The sequence below is a fragment of the Myxocyprinus asiaticus genome, chromosome 33, assembly GCF_019703515.2.
Source record: "Myxocyprinus asiaticus isolate MX2 ecotype Aquarium Trade chromosome 33, UBuf_Myxa_2, whole genome shotgun sequence".
Lineage (NCBI taxonomy): Eukaryota > Metazoa > Chordata > Actinopteri > Cypriniformes > Catostomidae > Myxocyprinus > Myxocyprinus asiaticus.
This window is the reverse complement of record NC_059376.1, coordinates 31,461,533-31,472,292: the sequence shown is the minus strand read 5'-3', so window position 1 is coordinate 31,472,292 and position 10,760 is coordinate 31,461,533. Positions and strand designations below refer to the sequence as shown.

General features: G+C 36.4%; 1 protein-coding gene across 2 annotated transcripts; it reads right to left on the bottom strand.

The window, feature by feature from the left end:
* Window positions 1–960: 960 nt before the first annotated feature.
* LOC127424446 (probable ubiquitin carboxyl-terminal hydrolase MINDY-4) lies at window positions 961–10,450 on the bottom strand. Of its 2 annotated transcripts, XM_051669682.1 has the most exons (18): window positions 10,061–10,438; window positions 9,677–9,796; window positions 6,002–6,204; window positions 5,613–5,895; window positions 5,090–5,295; window positions 4,507–4,565; window positions 4,115–4,212; window positions 3,905–4,021; window positions 3,674–3,762; window positions 3,309–3,410; window positions 3,160–3,223; window positions 2,967–3,032; window positions 2,651–2,718; window positions 2,496–2,559; window positions 2,185–2,346; window positions 1,911–2,091; window positions 1,670–1,754; window positions 961–1,536 (listed from the first exon to the last, which is right to left on the bottom strand). In XM_051669682.1, exons 1-18 carry the CDS (start codon window positions 10,118–10,120, stop codon window positions 1,488–1,490), a joined length of 2,076 nt encoding a protein of 691 aa, XP_051525642.1. In that variant the 5' UTR covers window positions 10,121–10,438; the 3' UTR covers window positions 961–1,487. The 2 variants fall into 2 exon arrangements, 1 of the variants encoding a protein (XP_051525642.1); XR_007894472.1 differs by lacking the exon at window positions 961–1,536 and having other exon boundaries at window positions 2,190–2,346; window positions 10,061–10,450.
* Window positions 10,451–10,760: the final 310 nt, after the last annotated feature.

The window sequence follows — 10,760 nt, the reverse complement described above, 5'->3', positions numbered from 1 at the left end:
ACTTAATCAGCTCTTAGTTCAGGCACATTCTCTAGCCTCAATCACACAGGCTATATCCAAAGTGTTCTAATGACAGCCCTTAGTACATTAATCCTACTCTGAGACAGCAGGCCAAGAATGACTGCTGGGGTTCAGGTCAGTTCTACCCAAATGATTCAAAGGTCCAAGATGCTCTGATGGTTGGCTGATGGTAGGCCAAAGGACAAGAAAATGTGTTGTAGCAAGAGGTGCAGCTAAAACTACTCAAAAGTCCTTGTTGTGAAACGTATTGTAGTGGCAAGATAGGTGGCTTTTAATGTGTGCCAAAAAGCATTTGTTACAAATGATCATAATGAAACCTTTTGTCCTGCATCACTAAGGAATTTTGTACACATTGATTGTTTCTTTTTTGTTGTTGTTGACTTAAAACCAGATATTTGAAGATCGTGCCAACCTCTGGTAACATGCAATAGTTGTTGTATTAAGCTTGGCAAATAATGGTTTTTGCTCAATGAAAACTGATGCTAGGAATGCTTACACAGTAAGTTCTTTCATTTATGCTGTCACTTTTTATGAGTTTAATGGTACAGTGTAAAGGGGCTGTAATAATTTTGAAGACTAGTAACATTCTGAGTCAGCTGATATTCTATACCAGGAATCTGTACTATGTTATGTCAGTAATTAAGTTTTGAGTGCTTAATTCCAGTAGCTGTCACACAACATTTTAAGGTCAGAAATACTACACCACATGTTCCATATGTCAATGATAAATTATCAGACATACAAAGAGAGTAAATGGACCACTAATCAAGCCATGAACATAAGTAATTAGCTTAAGAAACATTGGCGTAACCCATTGACTGATCCAGGTCAGTGTAACATTTTATATTTCAGTCTGCTAAAGAGTAGTCACCTTATAGTTACTGTACAACTGATGACCACATAATGACAAAGCTCAAGTTATTTTTTCTAAAATGTATTTATTCATGATTTGAACAAGTTAACAAAGATGTGATCTGTCAAAGCATATCCAGTTTCTCTTACAAAGCCACTGTGACATTGTGAGAGATGCAAATCACGATCTATAAGGAGAAACTGGTGATGGAAACCTAGACAAACCAGACTGCAAAAACTGTATAAAACAAGCATAAAAGGGCAGGGGCCAAGATCTCACTTCAATTTAGATGGACAACAAACAAGCAATGTTCTTTGACAATTTTATGTTTCCCCAAAGTTGATCTATATACCTGGCATTTGTTTTATAAATAAACATGAAAAAAAAAAATAGAACAGACAGCAAGATTATGAAAATTATACGAATGTTAAGAATGGCAACAAAACAAGCTTATCATTACAGTTTGTGCATAACAGAAGCCCCCCAAAAAACGAAATAAATACCAGATGTATGCATTTTTTAATTATTAAAAAAATGATGCACATTTGTTTACATCAGATAACGTTTCACCTAGGTCAAACAGGCTACAAACATTTCCTTTTTCAATACATTATCAAAGAATAGGATCTGTATCATTCCAGCTGACCACAGCATTTCGCCATCTGTAAAACATATTTGAAGAGTTAACATGTATCCAAATGTTGTTGCTGTTCATTTTTCATAATACCAAAAATTGCATGTTTTAGAATTTGTTATAAAATACTTTTCACTGCAATAATAAATGAACTGATATACTTGGTCCTGATGCAGAGGTCCAGTGGAGGAATGAGATCACTGTCTTCATTGTCATGTTTTATAGCCACAGCAGCAAAAGTTGGATCTGTTCAGAGATACAGAACCCAAAAAGCATTTTAGGAGTAAGTGTGCAAAGTTTGTTGTTCTTTGTTGTTTGTTTATTATAAAGGATAATGCACTTAGTGTTTGTTTTGTATGTGCATGTGTTCCAGAAATGCAGTGACCCAAACCAAATACTTACAGACAGTTAATCTAATTGGTTCCTGCTGGTTGGCCAGCCCATCATAATAGTACAAGTCAAAATTTTCTGCATTGCAGTGATCAGATACCAGGTCTTCACAGAGAGAGAAGAGGACACTGAAATGGCTCTCACTGCACACGACCCAAATTGGAAACTTGGGAGTTTTCAGGTGAGATCCAACCTTTACGAAGATGGTAAGAAATCTGATTCGGTACTGGGAAATTTGGATAGAAGAATGTCTAAGTATAGTTTAGAATGTGTAAAGCATTTTTACCTTACATATATTATAGTGCTCAAATAAAGACAGCAGTCCAATGTTACAACGTGCTTTAATTCCTTTCAGAAGTGTAACATTTCCATTTCCGGAATCAAGCTTCATTTCATCATCAAAGACATTTGAAACTGCCCGTCCACAAAGGAAAAGATTGACCAATTCCTTAAGAAACATGAAAGGCTAAATATAAGACTTTATCAATGAATCATCATGACACAGAGCACATTGGAGCTCCAAACTCCAAAATAGTATTTTTGATAAAAGCAAATTATACAATAGCACAAATCTTTAATCAGTGTTAATGTTAACACCTGTGTGCAGTAGCCATGAGCTCCGATGAGATTGGAGGTTGGCACATCCATATCACTTTGTACACTAGAATATCAAAATAAATCAAAAAGTCAATGTATTAACACGAACAGTCTGTAATGAGTTAAATAGGTAAAAAAATTAAATAAATTCTTACGCTTCAACAGTTCTAGAGAGAATGACAGAGATGGTAAGTAGAATACAGCCATATGGACCAAACTCAAACTAAAAGAAGACAGAATGTTTCCATCATCACAACTGCCAATGACTGCCATCATCAATCAAATAAGGAGATATTACGACATGCAGTGACATAGTAAAGGCAATCTATGCATAACCTAAATGCTTCAAGACTATAAATGGATTTGCTCAAATAAAGTCCTTGCTCATAAGTTTAATTTATTCTACTTAGAACAGAAATCAGGTATGCATGATGGGTGTCATGTTAATAAGGCATTTAATCACAGACTAACCTGACTAACATGATGCTCAAGAACTAATGTGAGATCATCAAAGGTCTCAACAGTGACACTTGTTATCTATTTGAAATATAAAAAAAGACATATATGGCAGTATATTTAATACATCAAGATAATGTATATGTTGATATATCAAAAAGAGAAAAATATACAGTCTTTAAAAGAATAAAAAGCAATTAAGATTTACCATTTCGAGAATACCATCTGATTTGTAGCGTCCGATTGGGGTGAAAAGAGTTCTTCCTGTGTTTCTGTGAGGGCAGATTATTTAGTGTTCAGAAATTAACTATTGTTTTGTAAATACAAATGATAAGGCTAAATGTGTGACACACTAACATTGCGACAGTGGCTCTCTTCATATCTCCGGCTCTCCATAGTATTTCAGCCAAAGCCAGTGATAAACAATTCGTTCTTGAAACGTTTGATACCTGCAATCTCCTGGTGAAATTTAACAAATCAGTTTAAAACGAACTAATTCCAACACTTTTCAATCAATGACACAATTTTATGCTGTCCAATTTAAAACACCAAGTTTAACGAACTAATAAACTAATCAAAAGGATGCAAACATTTATGAAATATGTATGAAAGACCTTAATAATGATTCAGAGCTATAAAATAATAAGGGTACATTTAAAAAATAATATCTGGTCTCTATAACAAAAGAATGAGCAACAACTTAATTGGTGCTTGACACATACTCTTCTGGTGACTCATTGCTTGATCCTTCAAACAGAAGCTTCTGTAGAACACAGGCCTGAACTGCAGCAAGTACCCCACAGGGTCCTCCCTGATGGAACAAAGGAGGAACGCAACACACAAAGGTTTAGACACCAAAATTACTGACAGTTTGACTTCAGCTCTATTGCTGTGTATTGTACTGTGTACCACGAAGAAAACAGTTAACAATGGGGTTGTCTGGAGTACTGTACCTTCTTTTGAACAATTCCATATTTCAAACCAGAAGTCTCTGAAAAGGAAAGGTTCTGTTGTTTCCACTCCTCAGTGAAACAAGCCTTGGGAGAACCAAAGATAATCTCCTTCAGAGCCTGAATTAGAAAAAAGATAACAAATATTATATCAGACAGTGTTGATATCACAGGGATTATGGTTTTAGCGAGTTAAAATGGTTATGTGCTTACAGTGGAAGTTTTCTGGTTCATAGGAATCCTGTCCAAACTAAGTTCTGGCATAGATGTTCTAGAAACATCACACAAGCTCTCCTCATTCTCTATGTCATCTAAAAATATTTTTAAAACATATATCAAAACAGTATCATTTTAACAGATTTGTGATTGCTCTAAACAATTTTAAGCTGCAAGGGCTCCCGAAAGCATATAAGCATGTCATCAGTGTTGTGTTTGGAAGAACTTAGAATTTATTAAAGATTTCTATGTTTTGGGAAAAATGTGGAGAGCTAAAGCAATGCTTCAGTTACATAAAGGAACACAACAGCTGCTTGCGTATTGTGCAGTTGAGTTGGCTATGAACCACTGTACAAAATGTAATCTGCAGAAAATTTTAAGTGCACTACCCAAAACCATGTCCTGCACATGGAGTTTATCCAGTTTTGGGCTGGGTGCCGGACTCTTTCTGGAGAGAAAACAATAAAAGTCAACAATCATAGATATGACATATTGCAGCTGAGCACAAATATCAACAGCCTCTTTTTACTATTCAGAATCACATCTTCTTAGAGTCATTTTGTCTAATAATTTATAAGCCATTTTTCAACATCAAATTCATGCATATGTTTCTGGAGTTTAATCTGTATTATTGGCTTACCCACTAAAGATATAAGAAAGCTTTTGACTTTACAGATTGCAAATCCTTGAAAGTGTACATAAAATGTGCAGAGCAGGTTTCCCAGACAAAGGTTAAGTAGTTCTGGACCCCTTTGCACTTTCAGTGCCAATTTTCCATGAAAATCCTTAGTCTCAGGCTAATTCTAATCAGAGTCTGGAAAAACAACATTTAGATCTGTAACATACTTTGTATTAAAAAAAATATATACATTTTTTTAAGCTCTGATCCAGAGCTCTGTTTTTCGTCTTTAAACATCTTACCAGTATTTGAGGAAAACAAATTGGCCACCGGACATATTTGAATAAACTCACAAGCGATGATGAGGCTTGACTTCTGGTATCCTCTCAACCTCATCACTATCCATGCTTCGATTCCCTTCAAGAGAGGCAGACAAATTTGACCTTTTATGCGTAATATTGAGGCAATTTGTCCAGTTTGTTGCTTCTCTACATTCCTCAGTTGTTATAAGAGATGAAGATCCAGATGCCTTTCGGGCTGGACGTCTTCTGTTACTTTCCTATCGAAAAATTTAATTCTCATCAATACTTTCTATATTTCATATTGATAGACTTATCCATAGTATATCACATTGCTTTTTACTGACAGATGATATAAAGACAAAAAGGTCTGTAGTTTACACTGGACGGTGAAGGAGGTGGAAAGAACAATAAAATCTTAGCCGAAAGTGAAGAGATAACAAACAAGGATAAAAATAATTCTAGAAAATCATTAACCAGTTAACGGTTGATTTATTTCATTTTTAATTACTCAACCATCAGAATTGCATAAAATCAGAGAAGCATCACAATTAAAATCAGAAGAAACATCCATCACCTTTGAGGAGCTGGCTATGGGACCTGCCATAATGCCTCTTCTTATTTTGCTGCTTCTGTTCTTCTGGCTGTCAGTGTCTAGAATATTTTTCTCAGAGGGAAATGCCTCTTTTGTCACTGTTAAGACACTATCCTGGCTTGAAGACAAAGAAAACACACTTCTCTTACTATCAGGAGGGTCAGCAAAGCTGGTGAGTGTCTTGCTGGTTTGTGGTGAGTGAGTCTTTTCAGAAGGTGTTTGGGAAGGTACAATAATCTGTGACACACCGCTGGTTTCAGATAACCTGTTAAAAAGTGAATGTTGCTGTCAACAGGTTATAAAAAGCCTAAAACAGTTAACTTACAATGAGAAAACTGACAATGGGTTTAAATAAAAAAATTAAGAGGTACCTTGGCCTTTCACGCTGCAGACTTTCCATAAGAATTTCATCTCTGTTAACACTGCCAGTCATGTCTAAGGAAGAACTGGACATGGTTTGCCCCAATGGATCCGCTTGATTGTCACCATGGTAACGCCCTCTGGCTTTGCCACCCTCACTCATTTTCTCCTTTACCATAATCTCCAACATTGACTTCAAGGGATGTTCTTCAGCCTAAACACCAGAGGTGGGTAGTAATGCGCTACATTTACTTCATTACATTTATTTGAGTAACCTTTTGGGGAAAAAATTACTTTCAAAATAGGTTTAAAAGTGGGTACTTTTTACTCTCACACAAGTACATTTCTAATGAATTTTTTTTACTTTTACTTCTTGACAATGGGTGGCGTTGTCGTTACATTACTGGGTTTAATTTTAATTAATGTGTAATTTATTGAGAGATTACTGAATGGGACTTTTACGAGAGCGGAAGTTCACACAGCTGCGCTCCCACTCAATCACTGCAACAGAATCAAACTCTTCAAAGTGAAACACTTTCTTCGCTCCGCACAGTGAAAAAATTATAGTTTTGTCATGCAATGCCTTCATTTAACACCAAGACAAGCTGATATTACGAGATTAAAATCACAGCTCCAACTTAAGGCAGCACGTTGAGGTAAGTTTTGGCTCTAATCCTAACGCGGGCTATCTGTGTAATGAGATGGTCATTTTCAGGGTGATAATGTAACTGGGCTCTTATGACATCAGTTTTTAAGTGTACAATTTTAAATCTGCAGCAATATATCAGTACACTTTTTATAAATCCATGTAAACATCCAAGTTAAATGTAAATCACTGCCATTTGCATGATCGACAACTGGAGCGCGAACAGACAGCATTTCTGTGCATGCACAGCGAGGTGCGCAGGGCACGTGCATATGAGATGTGCGGGTGCGAGGCAATCGTATGGCGAAGAGAGTGGCTGTGTCTGCAATCGTTCACTCATTCACTATTTCCTATATAGTGAATGGCAGTTAGTGCACTATATATCAGCAGTAAGTGAACGAAATGAATGAATTCCGACACTGACGTATACACCGAGTGTCGGAGCTCTGGGGCTGTTGCAGAAACAACGTCACAAATGAAATTTTAAAATACTTGGGCCTTACTTGTTATTCTTATTAAATAATATATTAATACAATAAATCTTCATTCTGTTTGTCATTTTTAATATATACTGTGTGTTAATATAAAGAGTAAACACATTTTATCAAATAAAGAGTACATTTTAAAATGTATCTGTAGGTTTTGTCTCTCTATATGTTATTTTAATCAAGTAATGATTTGTCAAAAAGTAATTTACTACATTTAGCATGAAATAAAACATTGCAGGAGTGAAGGAAGCAGTAAACTCCCAGCTCGTACGTCTTCCCCGTGGTGGATTGTGGGCAATTAACCATTGTTGAGTGTACATCAACTGTACACTTGAAATTAGTGTACATTGTGGATAAGAATGAGTGAACAAAAGTAGGGAACGCGTGGCTCACTCAGAATACAGACACTCCTACAAAATGGCAGACAACATAAATAGTGCACTATATAGTGGATAGGGGGTGGTTTCAGACACAGCGAGTGTTCCACGACCGGGGTTGGTGCCCTACGCACTAGGCTGCGTATGCATTTAGAGAGCGGCAGTACTGCTGTACAGAACTAATGATCTAAATACTTATGTAACTACACTGAAATAAGAATCCACACAGGACTTTAAAAGCTATGAAATAGTGAAAGAAGGCATTAATAAATCATGATCTTGCTTTGGTTTATATTTCAGCATTATATATAATGTCCTTGTGGGACATTTTCACATTTACACTGTAATAATTACTACAAATGTTTCCAAACCTCTCTTATTGACAAATTCATCCAGATCTGACAAGAGCCCTTAAAGGGATAGTTCACCCAAAAATTACAATTCTCATTATTTACTCACCCTCATGCCACCCCAGATGTGTATGACTTTCTTTCACCTGCTGAACTCAAATTAAGATTTTTAGAAGAATTTCTCAGCTCTGTAGGTCCATACAATGCAAGTGAATGGGTGGCAACATTTTAAAGCTAAACAAAATCACATACGTTAGCATAAAAGTAATCCACAAGACTCCAGTGGTTAAATCAGTATCTTCAGAAGCGATGTGATAGGTGTGGATGAGAAACAGATCACTTTCACATTCTTCTTCTAGTGTTAATGGTGATTCACATTCTTCTCTGAATATCGCCCCCTGCTGTCTAGCAAAAAATGACAAACATTAATCTGTTTCTCACCCCATCATATCACTTCTGAAGATATGGATTTAACCACTGGAGTTTTATGGATTACTTTTATGCTGCCTTTATGTGCTTTTTGGAGCATCAACATTTTGGCCTACAGAGCTAAAATATTCTTTTAAAAATCTTGATTTGTGTTCTGCAGAAGAAAGGAAGTCATGCACATCTCTTTAAAGTGATAGCTCAGCCATAATTTAATATTCTGTCATAATTTCCCTACTCTCATGTTGTTCCAAACCAGTGTGACGCTTTGTATTATGTGGAACACAAAATATGTTAGACAGAATGTTAGGGACTCACCATTCACTTTCAAAATATGGAGAAAAAAACACATTCACTGAAAGTAAATAGTGACTCAGGCAAACATTCTGTCTAAAATCTCCTTATTGTGTTGCATGGAAGAAAGAAAGTCATACGGGTTTGGAACAGCATGATGGTGAATGATGACAGAATTTCCATTAATAATAATAATAATTCTGTAGTACATGTTCAATGTGTATTATGTAATGGAATATAGGGGAGTAAACGTCTATTATGTCATTTGTGAAAGTAACGAGTTACTCACTACTTCAGTACTCTTTTAATTGGATACTTTCTTACTCTTACTCAAGTAATTATTTATGTTAGTACTTTTACTTCTACTTGAGTAAAAAAAAAATATTGTAAGTAATTGTACTTTTACTTGAGTACAGTTTTTTGGCTACTCTACCCACCTCTGCTATACACAAATGCATTTGATGATGTCATTACATTTCTTTGCCATTATACATAGTTGATCTTTCAAATTCTGAGGTTGGACATCACTTTAGTTATGGGTCGTTCATGAAGAACGAGTAGTCTCAGAGAACAAGTACTCTCAGACAGTGATTCCTTCATTTTGTGTCGGCCGCGCATTTGCATTGCGCAACCTCCGTTCGTTTGTTACGTGAAAACCGCATAGGCACTGTACAGGAAACAGAAATGATTATTTCACCTTTTAACTCTTTTGGTCCGAGTCGTTCGTTCTTTTGTCACGTGACAGCCGTTTTAGCTATGCAGTGACAAAAGAACGAACGACTCGGACAAGAAGATTCCAGAGGTGAACTAATCTTTCTGTTTCACATAATTTGTCCTTGGCTGCATTATCAATTTTTCCTTATTGGGACTATAATCAAAGTTTGCGTAAGTAGATGTGTTGGGGGGATTTGGCTATTATATATATATATATATATATATATATATATATATATATATATATATATATATATATATAACATTTTTATTTAAATCTGCTAAATGAACGAAATGACGAATAAAAGATACGTTCATTTTGCTGAACAAGACTCAAAGATTCAAGTCAGTAAAATGATCCGATCTTCCCATCCCTACATCACTTTGGTACCTTATTCTTCTTGTAAAGGCCTTCAAGGTGAAGGATTCGGCGTAGATCCGATCTGTTTTTAATGCTTAAATCAGTTCGTGGAAGCTCTTCGTCCATGCAAGCAATGGTTTTCTTCAGGCCCTGCAAGCAAAGCAGTTCACAGATCATCCTACAAGAGCATCTCCAATCTCTCAAGAGAATGGGAATATTGGCAAGCTATTACAGTGAACTCTCTTTAAAGCACCTTAAAACGTGAACAAGTTTAAAATTATTTTAAAATGTTGCTTTGGATGAAACAGGATAGTTCGCCATTCCCTAGCCACTGTGCTCAACTGCCATGTTTACATTTCTCTGGTTTTATTTTTATGTTTATGCATCTACAGAAAGAACAGATCTATCACCCACCTTTCGACTGAGATATTCCCGTACGAGAGACGCAGCGACCTCCTCCACATCTTTTCCCATTATGGGTCACAACACAGCAGCAAATATGAGAATGGGTTAGCAGGCAAACACGCTAATAACGGGGTAAACAGCAGCTCCAAACTTCACACAAATCGAAAACAGTTGGTCGAAGTAAGTCATATTTTCAGCCACATGCCATTATTGCATTTTAAGTTGGACATGTTAATGTTTTGAGATGTTTTGGGGGTATATGAGGTAGGGATAGCTGAAAAGGCTTGCCAACTAGCGATCTAGCTTTTCGCCTTGTTGCTATAGTTACCAGCAGACTGTTGATTGCGCTTGAAGTGCCGAGGTCAGACCGCGTGTATTGATGAGACAGCTGCGCCTTCTTGTGGATACAACATAAATTGAAGATAGGCCTTTGTCACAGTCCGCGTGTCGTCACATCCGGCTCCGAATAGTAGCGTGAGCGTACCCAAACATCCGCCTATCTATCTGTCTATGGGCGATTGCAGTTTTTCTAAGTACATTTAGCCAATTTGGATTTACTTGGCAGTAAACATCAGACGTTTAATTGTTTCTTTGGATTAACACAGCACTTCACCATATGTGTTGTCTACCACTTTAATGTGTAATAGTATCTGAGCGAGGCGATTATCAGCGCTAAGTTTTCTCAGTTCACAAGAAGCTTGTTCATCTT